An 18,142-nucleotide genomic window follows, 5' to 3' on the forward strand; every position below is an offset into this window, starting at 1 on the left:
ACGTCTGGCGGGCCCTTCATCCCGGGGATAGACAGTATAACGTTCTACTCCGCTCCTCACGGCATGCACTCTCGCAAAGATTTTTCCTTTGTTAATAATGCCACCCTCCGCGCCACTGGGGATGCCCAGATTCTCCCAATTTTGTGGTCCGACCACGCCCCTATAGTCATGACTTGTGATATATCGTTAAAAGAGGGAGGAGAGCCTTGCCTATACCTACCCGACAGAAAATATGTGAACATTTGCAACATATTCAAAATGTTTATATAAAAAGTCAAAAGGATAGAGTTTTTATAAAAAAGTGTGCCATTTTGCTTATTTATTATTCTTGCCAGTGATTGAGCAGAATATCAGAGCTAATGTGTAATGCTGCAAAGCAAGAAGCAGAGCCTGAATAAGGAACAAACATGACTGCTCCCACATGCATAAATGTAAAGTTTTTTTTAAAACAATATCAGTATTGACAAACTGACCCTTTTATATGTTTAGTGTGTAAATAAAATTCACTTTAATCGATTAAGAATTTGAAAGAAAAATATTTACCTCTTTCTGAACCCAAGAAGAGATTCTAAAAAGAAAATCCACAGATAAGAGTTTGAGCAACAGATATTCAAGCAACAGATATTCAAGCAACAGATATTCAAGTAAGGCTTCATGTACACGGGCCATTTTTACAACCTCTCCTGAACGATTTAACCTGACAGATAGTAATCCACGTTTAAACCGTCCATTTTTCTGTGTTTACATGCCACGTTTAGCAGCATTTTGCCGTGTTTGCGTTTTGAAGCATTTAAAAAAAAAATTGCCAAAAATGAAAAACGCCTGTAAACCAAAGGTGGCTAAACGCGAGTTACCACGTTTAAAAGCATTTGAAATGCCTCTAAACTCACATTTTGAATCCTTTTTTGTGTTCCAAAAATAGCCTTTGAACTCAACTGCCTAAAAACTACTGTACATGACCCTGTGTACATGTACTGATAAGATAACAGAGGAGAGTTAAGGAGAATTAAAAAAAAACTGCTTATAAAATGTCTGTTTAGCAGCACGAGGCCTAACATATTTAAGTAACAGATATAAAATGAACATGTGTTTTAGAAACTACAATCTTTACAACATACTTCTGAATCAATAAGGCTGGCCATACATTATACAATTTTCTGTACAATCTCCTTTAGATTTATTTACCTTTAATTATGTAGTGCAAGGGTCTGCCTGAATGGATACAAATTGAAAGTGTTGTATAGGTTTGACCTCATATTATAAAAGTTTTTGGTAAATCTAAAAAGGAAAAAAATTGTACAATTGTATAATGTATAGCCACCCTTAAATGTGCATGTCTGCTATTATCAGACATGTTTGGGATAAGAGAAATTGACTTACCTGTAAAAACTTCATCTCGCATAACAGTACAAGACACAAGCTGAGCATTCATAGATCCTGGGTTATAGACTCGTACCTTCAGGTGAGTGGACATTGGTAACACTTTTGAAGATGTTCCCTCTATAACCCTACCCTAATCAGCAAGTTCAGTTTTTTTTTTGTTTGTTTTTTAGGCATGAGTAACCAAGGGATAGTACTGTACTCCAAGATACGGAATTTACAAGCAATTAAAAAAACTTCTCTCAACTGTACAGTACACAGATTGAATATTTAAAGGCCCTTGGATTTCCTAAAGCAATAAATGCAGAGTGAGCATCAACTAGACAACATAACTGTGTCCACAGGCCCAACAGACCCAACTTCAGAATTACGCTATAAGAACCTTGCAGCCAATAGCTGCATCAGTAGATTGGATGTCTATCGGGTAAAACTTTGAATAGGTATGAAAGGGGGATAACGTGGCAGCCTTACAAAGCTGGGGTACAGAGACCTGGTGCTGGAATTCACAGAAAATGTCCACCAACCTAGTGAGTGGGCAGGTTTACAAGTGCAGGAAGAGATTTGTCAATGAGCTTTGTAAGTTCTATGCAATCAGTTCCTTCGAGTGGAAGCAGGATGACCCTTGTGGGGTCCTGAGGTTATAAAACAAATAGAGAATTAATTGTCTGATAGAAGCTGTTTCATTGAGGTAGACTAATAGCTCAGAACACATCCGAGCAATGAAGAGCAATTTCCTTTGGGTGCTTTGGAATTATGTCTTCACTGAGGTGAAAGACTGTCAGCACATGAAGATGAAAGGATGGTCTTGGGCATCAGACTACCTTTTCATTATGAATAAATGGAGGACTCGAAAGGAGCCACCAACTCTTACAGATGTCATCACAAAACCAAAATGCCCCCTTTGCAGGTGTGGTCATCTAAGGGGTTAAACCCCTGTTGGGTACAAAGGATGGTTTCTGCAGGGCAGACAGAACCAAGTTAAGATCAGCATACAGTGATTAAAGGAAGGCCTGATCCAAGATACCTTGAATAAGGGTTTTGACAAGAGAGTGTTGCTAGAGGCTTTGGAGAAAGAATGGACAAGGCAGAAACATATTTTTTCAGAGTGCTTAGGCCAAGTTCAGGTCAAGTTCCATTTGTAAGTAGGCCAGAATGCAAAGCACAGAGTAACTGGACATTCATACCATCAATATCTGTAGTTCATACCAGGCAGAGAAGCATCCAAGCGAGTGTAGATCTTTCTGGAAGTGACATTTCATGCTTTTAGCAAGATAAGAATCAGAATGCAAGACCCCCTCTGTCTCTTAAGAGACTGGTTTCAACAGAGCCATGCCTTTAAAGCCAGGTGACTGAGAAGCAGACTGAAATAAGAGGGCCCTGACAGCAAGTCTGACCAAAGGTTATCTTCTATAAAAGTGTGAGATTTTGGTGCAATAGGAATCACTGGCTTCTTTTGCTCACTTTTGTGGAGCCGAGGAGGTAGAATGGGCACCAGAAGCAGGGCATACATTAGCTTGAATTGAGACCAGGGGATTATCAAGGCATACAATTCTAGTGCTAAAGGATCCTTGGTCTCCTAGTATTCTGAGTATGTTGTGTACAAGGTTTCTATCAGCCAGTTTGGTGCACTGAGAATCACTAGCCTCTTTCTCCACTTTGTGGAGCAGAAAAGATAAATATTCCACTGGACGAAGACATAGCTTAGCCTTAACTGAGACCATGGGCATATCAAGGTTTGATGTTAGTGCTAGAGGGTTCTTAGTCCTGACCGCAAACAGAGGTAATTTGTTGAATCTGGAGAACAGGCATTTACATCCAGGATCCCCCATCTCGGGCATATCAGATTAAAGATGTTGGGGTGAAGGACTCATTTCCTTTGAACCAGTTGGAGTCAGCTGGGGTAATCCTCTTTCTAGCTGTCCACTCCTTTGATATTTATAGCAGCAATCACTGAAAAGAGACTTTGTCCATGAGATGATCTGGCTTGCTTCCTTTAGAGCCGGTTCACACGGGCGGCACTACTTTGGGGGTGACTCGGCAAAGCTATCCCAAGACGACTTGAGAGGCAACTTGCAAAATTACTTCTGTATTGAATTCAATGCAAGTCGCCCCCAAAGTCGTACAGGAACCTTATTCTAAGTCGGAGCGACTTGTGTCGCTCCTATTAGAATGGTTCCATTGAATAGAACGGACCGCGACTTGTCAGGCGGCCGAGTCGCCTGACAGGTCGCCCATGTGTGAACTGGCTCTTCAAGCTGCATGACTCCTGGTGTCCTTGTAGTAGGGGGTTCCAGTGTTGCAGAGCCATATTTCTTGCTCAGAGCTCCAGGGCGTAGAGAGAGCTGGTGACAATGTTTCCTGAGGGACCAGAACACTATTTCCCATCCTGAAAGACTGGCATAGTATATGAACTTTGTAGTGATAAAAAAAAAAATAGGATTTTTGTACTCACCGTAAAATCCATTTCTCTGAGTTCATGGACGGACACAGCAGCAATTGACCTTAGGGTATTATCCGTCCTTTCAGGAGATTGACAAGGCAGAAAACAGCACTTAAAGTGTTAAAACACTTCTCTCAGCATAGTACCTCCCAGGGGGCGGGTCCCCCGGGTACATCCCTCTCTCTGCATCATGCAGCCCCAGTTCGTAAACAAGCAGTACAAACAAAGGAGGGTGCTGTGTCCGTCAATGAACTCAGAGAAATGGATTTTATGGCGAGTACAAAAACTGGAGTTAGTACTCACCGGTAACTCCTTTTCCGGTAGTCTTCCAGGACAGCCCTGGAGTCCCTCCCATCGACACAGGAAACACATTGCCAGCCGTTCAAAAGGCGGTCCCTCAGGTCAGTGGCCAGTCTTCACCAAGAACCGAAGGATGGAACTGCAAAATACAACCACAACAGGTTAACATGTTAATGCATCAACATAAATTTAAAGGGTGGGATCGTGCTGTCCAGGAAGACTACCGGAAAAGGAGTACCGGTGAGTACTAACTGCAGTTTTCCCTAGTCTTCCAGGACAGCCCTTGGGAGGATCCCCAAGTACTCACCAGATTAGGGTGGGACCACAGCTTGGAGGACCTTCCTCCCAAAAGCTTGATCCTGGCTGGACAATAAGTCCAGTCTGTAATGTTTTGTTAAGGTGGAAAAACTTGACCATGTGGCCGCTTTACAAATCTGCTTCGGGGTGGCGCCAGCTTTTTCCGCCCAGGATGTTGAAAGTGCCCTTGTGGAGTGGGCTTTAACACCCTCCGGAGAATCTTTACCTGATATTTTATAGCTTTCTAGAATAGCTAACCTAATCCATCTAGCTATAGTGGTTATGGAAGCTTTCTGTCCTTTGCGCTGACCAGAAAAAAGAACAAACAAAGAATATGCCAGTCTAAAAGATTTTGTTGTATCTAGATATTGTAGAATACACCTTTTCACATCTAGTAGATGAAACTGCCTTTCTTTTTCATTAGAGGCGTTCTGGCAAAAAGGAAGGTAGAATAATATCTTGGGACCTATGAAAGTTTGATGTTATCTTCGGCAAGAACCCAGGGTCTGTCTTTAAGATGATCCTGCCCTGCAGAATTTGAAGGAAAGGCTCTCTTATTGAAAGTGCTTGTATTTCACTAACCCTGTGAGCTATAGTGATTGCTACCAGGAGCACCGTTTTTAAAGTGAGCAGTCTTAGAGAGGCCTTTCGAGATAGGCTCAAAAGGAGTTCTCAAAAAAGCATTTAGGACGACCAACAAGTCCCACGTTGGAGTTACCGTTGTCTTAGTTGGTTTCTGTCTGGAAATTGCCTTACAGAACCTAGAAATAAGCTGATCCTCTTGTAAACGTCTTTCAAGGTAAACACTTAAGGCCACTATTTGTACATTGATAGTGCTCGGGGATAACCCTTTGTCTACCCCGTTTTGCAGAAACTAAGAGGTTTGTTAAGTTTTTGTTGGATTCACCCTGATCCGCCAACCAGGAATAACATGTTTTCCCAGATTTTTCGTAGATGGTTTGAGGAACCGGTTTTCTACTCTGGAGCAGGGTTTGGATCACTCTTTCTAATAGGCCTTTTCCTCTCAGAATTTCTTCCTCAGTAACCATGCTGAAAGCTTCAGCATGGGTACTTGAGGGTGCAAAAGGGGTCCCTGTGACAGGAGGTCCTGTCTGCACGGAAGCCTCAACGGTGGTTGATCTGTTAGTCTTAGTAACGTTGTGAACCAAAGTCTCTTGGGCCAAAAAGGTGCCACCAGAATTAGACATGTTTCCTCTACTAGAAACTTGGACAAGACCCTTGGAATGAGATGAAGTGGTGGAAATGCATAAGCTAGACTGAAAGTCCAGGGTATTTGCAATGCATCTACTTCCCAAGGTTGAGCTCCTGGGTATAGAGAGCAAAAATTGGGAACCTTGGTATTTTCTTTTGTTGCGAACAAGTCTATCTCTGGGTACCCCCAGTGGTTCGTTATGAGATTGAAGGCTTCCATGTGTAGAGACCACTCTTGATTCGAAACTAGTTGTCGACTCAAGAAATCTGCAGTGTTGTTCTGCTCGCCCTTCAAATGAATTGCAGAGATGGATTTTAGATAAATCTCTGCCCATTGGAACAACTGTTTTGCTACAATCATTAGGCAAGGACTCCTGGTACCTCCCTGCTTGTTTACATAAGCTACTGCCGTAGACTAGGTCTCAAGTAAATGGAACACTACATAACCGTGTCTTAGATGCTGTGTCCCCAGCCCAGGTTTTTAACCATACAGATCTTTTAGCCGATACAGAAAGAGCTGCAGATTTGGCTGTAAATTTTACCGCATCTGTTGCTGCGTCTGAAATAAAGCTAGTTGCTTTAAAGAGCATTGGGAAGGTTTTAAGTAGGTCTTCCCTAGGGGTACCTGCTTTGAGGTGTTCCTGCAACTGGGATAACCAGAACTCCTTCCTAGCAACACAGGAAGTAGCTAATGCTGGTTTTAGACCTGCCATGGAAGCGTCCCAGGCCCTTTTTAGGACGATGTCAGTCCTCCTATCCATTGGTCCTTGAAATGTACCCATATCCTCAAAGGCCAGATCCGACTGCTTAGATACTTTAGACAGAGGGGCATCAAGCTTAGGGGATTTTGTTTCCAGACTGCCTCTGGGTTCTCGTCAAATAGAAACCTTTTGAGGGAATTCGGGAAAAAGAAGGCTTTATCGGGCATCTGCCGCCATTCCTTTGCGAACCAGATCAGAGAGGACCTCATGAATAGGAAAACGCTCTGGCTTTTTTCTTTCCCAGGGAAGCAGTACATTTTGGTCGTGGGCCTAGATGATGGAGATTCTTCCTCTTCAATCTCTAGTGTATCATAAATGGCACCTAGTAATTCATCTACCTCCTCGATAGATAACTTATACTTTGTCACTGTTAGCTGTGATTTGACTCTCCTCTTGGTCTGATTCAGATGATTCAGGCCTAACTAACCCGGGGCTATGCTCCCTTTCTCTACAGGGCTCCCCGGAACTAGGCATTGTGGGGCTTGGTGAAGGGGAAACTGTAGCCGCACTACTAGAGGTAGCAGCCGTGTTAACATTAGAAATCAAATCCCTAAGGGATTTAAAAGTTGAAGCCATTTCCTCCTTAAATGAACCAAGAAACTTTGCTAAGGGAGAGTCTGCCTCAGATTTTAACAACTTAGCAATACATTGCTTGCACAAGGTCTCATCATAGCCTGAGGATAACTTGCTACCACAATTAGGGCACTTTCTGCGGTCAGACTTGTCTTCCCTTGAAGATTCCTTAGCCTGCAATATAAGATGAGAAAACTCAGCTTCTTCCTCCTTTACCGAGGTACACCCGTGCTGCTACCATCACCATGTTTCCCCCTGTGACGTGACCCCCCATGGAGCGACTCCCAGACACCACACCTAGCCTAAACACACCCATGAGTACATGCCCGGCAGCCTACCTGGGTGGTACTGGAGCCTGCGTACTCCGGAGTTTGTTGGGGATTAACCTCCATGGTGGTCCCTTCCTCAGATCCTGCTGCTCGTCCTGTATGGCTGGATGCAGGCCGGGATATGCAGGTCCAGCTTGGGCTTTTTCTCTCCCCACGCGCCGTCAAGAGACCCAGAACTGGAAGTCTCGGCGCACAGCTATGACGCGATTCTGCCGGAAATGACGCAACGGCGTATCCAGCCCCCAGCGAATGCTGTACTGAATTTGCATTCACCGCTCCAGGGGGAACCGCACCATTCTGCCCACAGACCACGTCGGCACCGGGACGGGGAGAAACAAAAACGGGCCTGCTCCTGTCAGCTGGACGGTACCCGTGCCCATACACCAAAAGAGGTGAGACTTCTCAGGGCGCAATAGGTAAGACCTAGCCCTATTTCCCTGCAGGAAGCCCCTAAGAGATGAAGTCCAGGAATGTTCCTTTGGCAACATGTTCCTCCTACGGAGGAAACACAAAGACTGGCCAGGGGCCTGAGGGACCGCCTTTTGAACTGCTGGCAATGTGTTTCCTGTGTCGATGGGAGGGACTCCATCTCTCAAGGGCTGTCCTGGAAGACAACTAGGGAAAAATCCTATTTTCTCTTCCGTTCATGGACGGACACAGCAGCAATTGACCTTAGGGACGTCCCCAAGCAGTGTCAAAAAAATTCTAGGGGTGGGAAAAAGCATGGCAAACCAAACTTCACCCCAAACAAACCAGAGTTCCTCAACGAAGGAACTCAACCTTAAACAGCCGCCTGCAGAACCTTGTGGCCAAAGGAGGCATCCGAAGATGCACTCACATCCACCTTGTAAAACTTTGAGAAGGTTTGGATTGACGACCAGGTCGCTGCCTTACACACACACACACACACACACCTGTAAAACAGATGCTTGATGGCGGAAAACCCAAGAGGCACCAATCGCCCTGGTCGAATGCGCCGTAACCGGAAAGGGAGGCATCCGCCCCTTTAGGGCATAGGCCTGGAGCACGACCTGTCTGATCCACCTAGAAATGGTAGCCGACGAGCCTGCCAGACCTTTTTTAGGACCAGTCACAGACACCAACAGTGAATCTGACTTCCGAAACAGAGCCGTAGCAGACAAGTACACCCGCAGGGCCCGAACCACGTCCAAGGAATGCAAAGTGGCCTCCTTCGGGTTTTTCGGCCGAGGACATAAGGATGGCTAAACAATGTCCTCATTAATGTGAAAAGCAAAAACAACCTTCAGAAGGAATGACGGTTGTGGCACCACCGTATCCTTGTAGATGACCAAGAAAGGGGCCTTGCAAGACAAGGCCGCCAGTTCAGATACCCGTCTGAGTCAACAAAGGAATCTTTCGAATGTCCTCAAACGGAGCCTCTTGACGCATCGAAAGGACTAAATTCAAGTACCATGGAGGCAGTGGAGGACGCACAGGAGGGGCCACATGCCGAACCCCCTGCACAAACGTGCGCACCAGGGAGTGCGCCGCCAGTGGAAGCTGAAAGTAAACAGCGAGAGACGAAATCTGACACTTAACTGTACTTAAGGCGTGAGCCTGATCCACTCCACGCTGTAAGAACAGCAGAATCCGGGACATCACGTATGTACGAGGGTGCCATTTCATCTCTTCACACCGAGATGTAGGCCTTCCACGCACTATGGTAAATCTTTTGTGACGTAGACTTTCGTGCTCGTAGCATGGTAGAGATCACCGAGTCATAGGCCTCGGTCCTTCAGCATCTGGCTCTCAACAGCCACGCCGTTAAAGCCAGCGACTGTAAAGCAGGGTGAAAAATAGGCCCCTGCGACAGAAGATCTTCTCTCAGAGGTAGACGCCAAGGGACGTCTGCCACCAGCCGCACCAGGTCCGCGTACCAAGGACGGCACGGCCAATCCGGTGCGATCAGAATTGTTGGTATCCTCTTGGCTTCCACTCTGCGCAGCAGACGAGGAAGAAGCTTCAGGGAGGGAAGCGTATATTAGGCAATAGTGGCCCCATGGCGCAACCAACGCGTCCGCCCACAGGTCTCTTGACCTGGCCACGAACCTTGACACCTTCCGATTGAGACAGGACGCCAGAAGGTCCACGTCTGGAGTGCCCCATTTTTGGCACAGACTCTGAAACACCTCCGGGTGTAGCGACCACTCTCCTTGGTCTAGCATTTGTTGACTTAGGTAGTCGGCCTGCCATTTCTGCACCCCCGGAATGTACACGGCCGACAGAGCAGGAACGTACTTTTCGACCCACCAGAGAATGTGCGCGACTTCCGTCACTGCGGCCGAGCTCTGCGTGCCCCCCTGATGATTAACATACACTGTGGCGTGGTCGGACTGGATCCTGACCGGTCGGTCCTGCAGACCCAGAGACCACTTGGAGAGGCACAGCCTGATTGCTCGGAGCTCCAGGACATTGATCGGCAGGCGGGACTCCTCCTGAGTCCAGCGCCCCTGGGCTGATTGGACACCCCAGACACCCCCCCCAGCCGGAGAAGCTGGCATCAGTCGTGACCACTGTCCAATGGCACAGCAGAAATGATTTCCCAGTCCGAAGTAGCGGAGAGGTCAGCCACCACACTAGGGAGGACCTGACCAGGCGACTCATTCAAATCTGTTAATCCAGAGACGAAGGGAGCTTGTCCCAATTTGACAATCTCTTTCTGTAACACTCGAGTGTGGAATTGAGAATACGGGACTGCCACAAAAGAGGCCACCATCAGACCCAGAACTCTCATGCACGACCACTTCTGGGTCGCCAATCGCTGCACCGCAGATTGCAGGGTCTGTAGTTTTTCCATTTGGAGCAAAACCCTTGCCTCCGAGGAATACAGGACCAACCCCAGGTATTCCAACCGCTGAGACTGCACCAACACCGATTTCTGGACATTCAGTAGCCAACCGAATTCTCGGAGTGCCCGACAGGTGATAGACACGTCCTCTTCTAATCCTGAGCTTGAAGAAGCCCTGAGAAGAAAGTCGTCCAGGTATCCTACTATAGCAATCCTGCGCTGCCTCAGCAGGGCCAGAATTGGAGCGAGCACCTTGGTGAAAACCTGTGGTGCCGAGGCCAGGCCGAAAGGGAGGGCCACAAATTGAAAATGGTCCTCTCCGAACGCAAAATCGCAGAAATCTCTGGCGTTTTGTGCATATGGGGATATGCAGGTACGCGTCCATGATATCCAAGGACGCCAGAAAATCCCCCTGATGGAGAGCCGTCGCTACCGAGCGAACCAACTCCATCCTGAACTTTTGCACTTTGACAAAACAATTGAGGGCCTTGAGATCCAGGATTGGACGGACCCCTTCCTTCTTGGGGACAACAAACAGATTGGAGTAAAACCCCTGAAACTGTTACGCTGAGGGAACCGGCACAATCACTCCCCTGACCACTAGATCTTGCACAGCCCCTGACAGGGCCTCACAGCGTTCCGGAGGAAGCTGGAGGTTGGAAGGAAAAAATCTGTTTGGTGGACAAGAGAGAAACTATATTGTCCCCCGAGGAAACTACTTCGCAAACCCAGCGGTCGGAAAGAAGGGACCTCCACCGAGCCGCTAATTCGCCCCTCCCCCACCCAAGATATGGGCGGGGGCAGACCTTCATGCAGAGGCAGGCTTGTCCGCAGGCTTGTTGGGCTTGCGGTACCAGGTGCGCTTTTGTCCTTCAGTGGGCGCCTTAGCACCCTGGAAACATTTTCCTGCCGCACCTGGCGGGCGAAAAAAAACGATTGGGGGTAGAAAAGGAGGGCCCCTGCTTACAGCAAGATTCCTTACCCTTCCCAGATTGCGGGAGCAGAGTGCTCTTACCTCCTGTGGCATCCATTATGTCATCCAGAGACGCCCCAAAAAGCTGTTCACCCTTAAAGGGTAAGTCCACCAAGGCCTTTTTAGAAGACTGGTCTGCAGACCAACACTTCAGCCACACAAGGCGGCGTAGCACCACCGCAACGGCCCTGGAGAGTAAGGGAAGCGTATCCAGGGCCGACTCGCAGAAACTTTAGGCCCTGCACCAACTGGACGGCCAGGTCCACACAGAGCTCAGGAGCATTCTGCGCCTCCAGCTCCTGCAGCAAAGACGTTGCCCGTTCGGTAAGTGTCTGCGACACCAGAGCCCCGGCCAAAACCGGTCTCACCGCTGACCCCACCACAGTGAACATGGAGCGGGCCACAGCCTCAGCTCTCCTATCTTTGGGGTCCTTAAAGGCGGGAGCCCTTCCACAGGTAACGTGGTAGCCTTGTTCAGTCTGGACACAGGGGGGTCCACCGACGGAGGAGAGACCCACTTTTTCAAAAAGTCCACCTCAAAAGGATAACGGACCGCAAAGTATTTTGGAACAGCAAAAACTTTCTGCGGCTGATCCCATTCCTTGTACAACAATTTGTCCAGATATGGAACACAAGGAAACACTTTCGCTGTGTGGGGCGGCTTGCGGAACCCAAAAGGGACCAGCATCTCTGATGTCTCCGCCGAAACCTCAAGATGTTGAGTATCCTGCACTGCAGAGATAAGAGCTCCCACAAACGCCTTATCATGCGCCGACCCTGAAGCAGAGTCATCCTCACTGTCCGTGTGGGCTAGGCCTGCATCATCTGACATAACGGATCCAGGGCCGGAGGCAGTAGCAGGGCCCGATTCCGTGTCAGAGACATCCCCAGAAGAGGGCAGAGGGAGGGGGAGCTTTTTACCCCCCCTCTGGCCACTCGCCGCTTCAATCCTGGCAACAAATGCTTCAAGGACTGCCGTCATAGCATCCACCGCGGCTGCAGGGGCACTAAGGGTTAACTCTGGCATGTCTGGGGGAGAAGCCTCCGGTTCAGCCGCCACCATCTCCTGCAAGGCAAGACCCACAGGTCACCCTCCCGGCCGCAACAGAGCAGGGGACCCCCCAGAGGACTCACCACCCAACCGGGCAGTAGTGCTGCCGAGAAGCAAGAAACACTGCCCGCGCTGTGCCGTCCTTCAGGAAGTGTGCTGAGGCCGTTCGCGCCATTATTCTGGTCACTAGAGGCCAAAATGCCTTCTAAGATGGCTGCCAACATGCAAAAAAACAGCATGCGGGCTACAAGAAAACGGCCGCTGATCGTCAGTAAGAGCTGCAGTCACCGTCAAAATGGCGGCCAACAGGTTTTTAAACACACAGTGACAAAAAAACTGAATAAAAACGACAAACATACCAGACCCCACAGGTCCCCCCCTCCAAAAATGCAGGAAAAATTAAATTAAAGCGGAAAAAAAAAAACGCAGAAAAACCTCCAGAGCACATGGGCCCAGAGGAGCCATGTCTTCTCCTCATGCTAGGCAGAAAAAAACTGGGGCTGCATGATGCAGAGAGGGATGTACCCGGGGGACCCGCCCCCTGGGAGGTACTATACTGAAAGAAGTGCTTTAACACTTTAAGTGCCGTTTTCTGCCTAGTCAATCTCCTGAAAGGATGGATAATACCCTAAGGTCAATTGCTGATGTGTGCGTCCATGAACGTTAGAGAAAAGACTCCCCCCATTTTTAAAGGGGTTCTAAAGTCAAATGTGATTTACCTTAACGCATTCTATGCATTCAGTTAAAAACGCTCCACTACCTGTTCTAGACCCCTGCCTCTAAAACACATACCTGGCTCCTCATCACTCCAGCGCTGTCCTATCTGCAGCAGTGGCCCTGAATTTTTAGAAGGGCAAGAGGAGGAACAAGAGGAGGGGCAAGGACTTGTGTTCACTCTGGGAGCAGAGGATAGGCCAAAATGCAGTGCAACCAACTGGAAATTGTCTCCCACTGCAAAGCAGAGAAACCACTGATGAGATGGAAAAATTGAATACATACACACAGGTATTTTGGTTGTCTATGGATGCCAGACATTCCCCTTGTCTCAGGAAGGCAAAAAAATGACCATATTCCATTAAAAAATTTCAAATTTGTTGAGGTATTCCAGGTCCAGAATAGGACAAATACCCACATTGGGCTTTGGAACGACGAACAGGTTTGAACAGAATCCTATGAACCTGTCTTGGACAACTACTATCTAGGACAAGAGAATTTTGAAAATCTGATAGTCCTTGTGCAGATTTTGACTAATAAAAAAAAATAAAAACCCTGAGTTTTTAAACTCTTTATACCACGTTGAAATCACCAATTAAACCCACTTGTCCGGGACATCCATGACCCAGGGACAAACTAACAGACATCCCCACACTCTCCGGAGAGTCTTTTACAGGCAGCCAACTGTCCCAGTAAAGATTTGACTCTTCTGAAAATCCTCAAAGATTGATCAACCAAAATTGCCAGAGATTGCCCATTTATTTATGAATGGGAAAGGTGGTTTCAGATTCTACAGGTCTCGCTGTACCCAAAAAGGGCATAATAAGATGGAGGAGAGGCAAGTTAAAAAAATGTAGAGGCTTTTGTGCACATCAGAAACAAGCTGCAGCTATACAAGTCTGGGGGTGAGAAATCTGCAGTCTTTTCTGACACTGCCTCTGTGCCCTCTTTATGTCCTTTGTCTGCCTTTTCTAGGCCAGGCATATTGAGATATAACTCAGTTACAGAGGAGCTGAAGAAGGTGCTTGGGACAGATAGCCGTTTTAAAGCCATTTGTTTTCCAAAGATTAGCAACAGATGAATAACAATCTGCTTTTGTCATTGGGTAGGTAACGTGTGTGCCCAAAACAGACCTAGAATCGGATGAAAAGAAAACCGCGTTTAAAAATCAGGTCCTGCACCAATGCAAGAGAAGCATTGTTCCTCTGAGGTTGAGTGTTGTATGGGCCCTCAGCAGAGCAAATGTTTGTCTTGCGTTTTGCCATGGCTGCTTTTCACCTGGTTTCCACCATAGCTACGGGAGAGGGTATTCCCCTGTAGGGCATCTGTGAAGGGTGGAGGCATACAGGATGCATAACATGGGGTAAATCGTAACCGTTTTTCGGCATGTAGAAACGATGCCTTTCCAACTTCATCATTAAAACGACGTTGCCCACACACCATCGTTTTAAAAAAATGCTCTAGCAAAGCGCGGTGACATACAGCATGTACGATGGCACTGTAAAGGGGAAGCTCCATGCGGATGACGCCACCCTTGGGGCTGCTTTAGCTGATTCCGTGTTAGTAAAAGACGATTCACGCTTTTCTGTCTGTTACAGCGTGATGAATGTGCTTACTCCATTACGAATGGTAGTTTTACCAGAACGAGCGCTCCCTTCTCATAACTTGCTTCTGAGCATGCGCAGGTTTTCAACGTCGTTTTAGCCCACACACACGATCATTTTTTACAACCCGAAAAACGACATAATTTAAATGTTGTTAAAAAATGCAGCATGTTCGAAAAAAACTTCTTTTTCAGAACCCGAAAAATGATGTGAAGCCCACACACGATCATTTTAAATGACATTTTTTATAAAAACAATGTTTATGTCATGCCGAAAAATGATTGTGTGTACGCGGCATAAGGAGTATGTTAGATCAAGTGTAGATCATTATGTAGCGAATTCCATTTGGTGCCCCAAAGTCCCCCGCCCGATCATGTCGTCAGGTAGGCTTTCTCATCTACTCCCTACCTTTGCTGACCTGCGAAGCTGCATGCTCAGAGAAGGGTCTGACATACATTTTTTGGGGGCCCCACACGTTTTTTAACCACTTCGTATATGTACCTCATTACTTTGACATCCAAAGACGGATCACGTCGCACCGTAAAGTCGCAATAGAAATTCAACAATTTTTAAGTTGCACAAGTGTGAATAGACACTTGGTGAGAAAAGGTCCATTGCCTTAGAACACTAGCAAAAAAAAAAAAAATCCTGGAGTGGGGTAGGCAACGGAAGGCATGCGGGGGACATGTCCTTAAAGGCTTTGCTAGTGTCCAATCACCTGAATGTACTTACCCAGAGTCTATGAATACTCAACCGGTGTCCTGTACTGTACAATTAAGATAATGTATTGGCAGAGGTTAGAGAAAGCAAAAAAAAAAAAATTGCGCAACAGACGAGGCAATTAAATGAATATGCAAATCTCAACTCTTCCTGTAAAAATCAAAACTCCTCCTACACAAAACTATTGGTCTATTAATATGATGGCTGCATCAACCAATGGGAAAGCTAGGAAACTGGATTTAAACAACTGTATTTTTGTTTTTACGATTTATCTAAAAATTGTCCAGAGTTTTTGCATGTTTCGGATAACTTTATTTCACATGCTTTAGGACGTAATTTAAAACCTACATAAAAACAAACACAAACAAAAAAAACCCCACTATATTAACCTCTGGGCGCTGGCACCTCCCGGCCCTTTAAAGGGTTTAAGATGCTGGAGAGGTGGGGTGCGTCTTAAGGTTAGCCGGTGGTAAAGTGCATAGGCATCAATTAAAAAATGCATATATGTGGTCCCTCAGCGCTAAGGACCAGGCGCCAAGAGGCCACATATTTTGGTATGGCCTGTGCCAAGGGGTTAAGTCATTTGCTCCATTAACCACTGGGCACTTAAACCCCCTGCCTAACCAGACCAAATTTTCAGCTTTTGGCGCCCTCACATTTTGAATGACCATTACTCAGTCATGCAACACTGTACCCATATGAAATTTTTGTCCCTTTTCCCCCCACACAAATAAAGCTTTCTTTTGGTGGCATTTAGTCACTGCTTTTTTTTTTTGCGCTATAAAAAAAAAAAAAAAGACTGAACATTCTGTAAAAAATCAGAATTTTTCTGTTTTTGTTATAAAATTTAGCAAATTAGTAATTTTTCTTCATAAATTTTGGCCACAATATATACTGCTACATCTTTGGTAAAAATAACTCAAAATTGGTGTAAATTTGGCGTTTTTGAAAGTTATAGCGTCCACAAGCTATGTCAATCTCTGAAAATGTATCACATCTTGAGACCCTAACAAGCAAGGAAAGTACAAATACCCCCAAAATGACCCCTTTTTGGAAAGTAGACGTTCCAAAGTAAAAAATCAAGATTCTTATTTTTTTTACACAAAATTGTCATATTAGCAGGTTATTTCTCACACACAGCATATGCATACCAAAAGCTAAACCCCAAAACACATTCTGCTACTCTTGAGTATGGCAATACCACATGTGTGAGACTTACACAGCGTGGCCACATACAGAGGCCCAACATGGAGGGAGCATAATTTCCTGACTACCCCTTGCAATTTTGAAGGCCCTGGAGCACCAGGACAATGGAAATGCCCCAAAAATGACCCCATTTTGGAAAGAAAACACCCCAATGTATATTCTATGAGGCATAATAATGAGTATTTATGAACCTGTCATTTTTTTCTACAAGTTTTTGGTAATTGTGGAAAATTAATACACGTTTTTTCTACACAAAGTTGTTCATTTATATAATATTTCTAACACATAGCATGTACATACCAAAAACGGCGGAGGGAGGGGTGGCCGGCCGGCCGAGTACGACAGAGGGAGGGGTGGCCGGCCGGCCGAGGACGACAGAGGGAGGGGTGGCCGGCCGGCCGAGTACGACAGAGGGAGGGGTGGCCGGCCGGCCGAGTACGACAGAGGGAGGGGTGGCCGGCCGGCCGAGTACGACAGAGGGAGGGGTGGCCGGCCGGCCGAGTACGACAGAGGGAGGGGTGGCCGGCCGGCCGAGTACGACAGAGGGAGGGGTGGCCGGCCGGCCGAGTACGACAGAGGGAGGGGTGGCCGGCCGGCCGAGTACGACAGAGGGAGGGGTGGCCGGCCGGCCGAGTACGACAGAGGGAGGGGTGGCCGGCCGGCCGAGTACGACAGAGGGAGGGGTGGCCGGCCGAGTACGACAGAGGGAGGGGTGGCCGGCCGAGTACGACAGAGGGAGGGGTGGCCGGCCGAGTACGACAGAGGGAGGGGTGGCCGGCCGAGTACGACAGAGGGGGGGGTGGCCGGCCGAGTACGACAGAGGGAGGGGTGGCCGGCCGAGTACGACAGAGGGAGGGGTGGCCGGCCGAGTACGACAGAGGGAGGGGTGGCCGGCCGAGTACGACAGAGGGAGGGGTGGCCGGCCGAGTACGACAGAGGGAGGGAGGGGTGGCCGGCCGAGTACGACAGAGGGAGGGAGGGGTGGCCGGCCGAGTACGACAGAGGGAGGGAGGGGTGGCCGGCCGAGTACGACAGAGGGAGGGAGGGGTGTCCGGCCGAGTACGACAGAGGGAGGGATGGCCGGCCGAGTACGACAGAGGGAGGGATGGCCGGCCGAGTACGACAGAGGGAGGGATGGCCGGCCGAGTACGACAGAGGGAGGGATGGCCGGCCGAGTACGACAGAGGGAGGGATGGCCGGCCGAGTACGACAGAGGGAGGGATGGCCGGCCGAGTACGACAGAGGGAGGGATGGCCGGCCGAGTACGACAGAGGGAGGGATGGCCGGCCGAGTACGACAGAGGGAGGGATGGCCGGCCGAGTACGACAGAGGGATGGCCGGCCGAGTACGACGGAGGGATGGCCGGCCGAGTACGACGGAGGGATGGCCGGCCGAGTACGACGGAGGGATGGCCGGCCGAGTACGACGGAGGGATGGCCGGCCGAGTACGACGGAGGGATGGCCGGCCGAGTACGACGGAGGGATGGCCGGCCGAGTACGACGGAGGGATGGCCGGCCGAGTACGACGGAGGGATGGCAGAGTATGGATGAGTATTGATGGCTTGATGTGGCTGCAAAGGGCACAGAACAGCTCTGTGGGCACTACAAATCCAGTCCACAGTGCTGCTGCAACCGTTCTCTCCCCCTCTCACTGTACCGATCGGACAGGGAGGGGAGAGAGGAACCAGACAGGACGCTGGTTTGTTTACAAGAGAAAAAACAAAGGTGTGACAGCGCTGCAAAAAAATAGGATTTTTATAACAGCTTACCTGT

General features: G+C 48.1%; 1 protein-coding gene across 5 annotated transcripts in view; it reads right to left on the minus strand.

Moving 5' to 3' along the window:
* Window positions 1–18,142, minus strand: part of VPS35L (VPS35 endosomal protein sorting factor like) — a 1,107,598-nt gene that overhangs the window by 921,943 nt on the left and 167,513 nt on the right. For all 5 annotated transcript variants that reach the window (XM_040358550.1, XM_040358549.1, XM_040358548.1 and 2 more), the window contains exon 5: window positions 544–568. In XM_040358550.1, coding sequence (XP_040214484.1) covers window positions 544–568 — 25 coding nt within the window. The remainder of the gene's footprint in view (window positions 1–543; window positions 569–18,142) is intronic.

This window comes from Rana temporaria, chromosome 6 (genome assembly GCF_905171775.1).
Source record: "Rana temporaria chromosome 6, aRanTem1.1, whole genome shotgun sequence".
Taxonomy (NCBI): domain Eukaryota; kingdom Metazoa; phylum Chordata; class Amphibia; order Anura; family Ranidae; genus Rana; species Rana temporaria.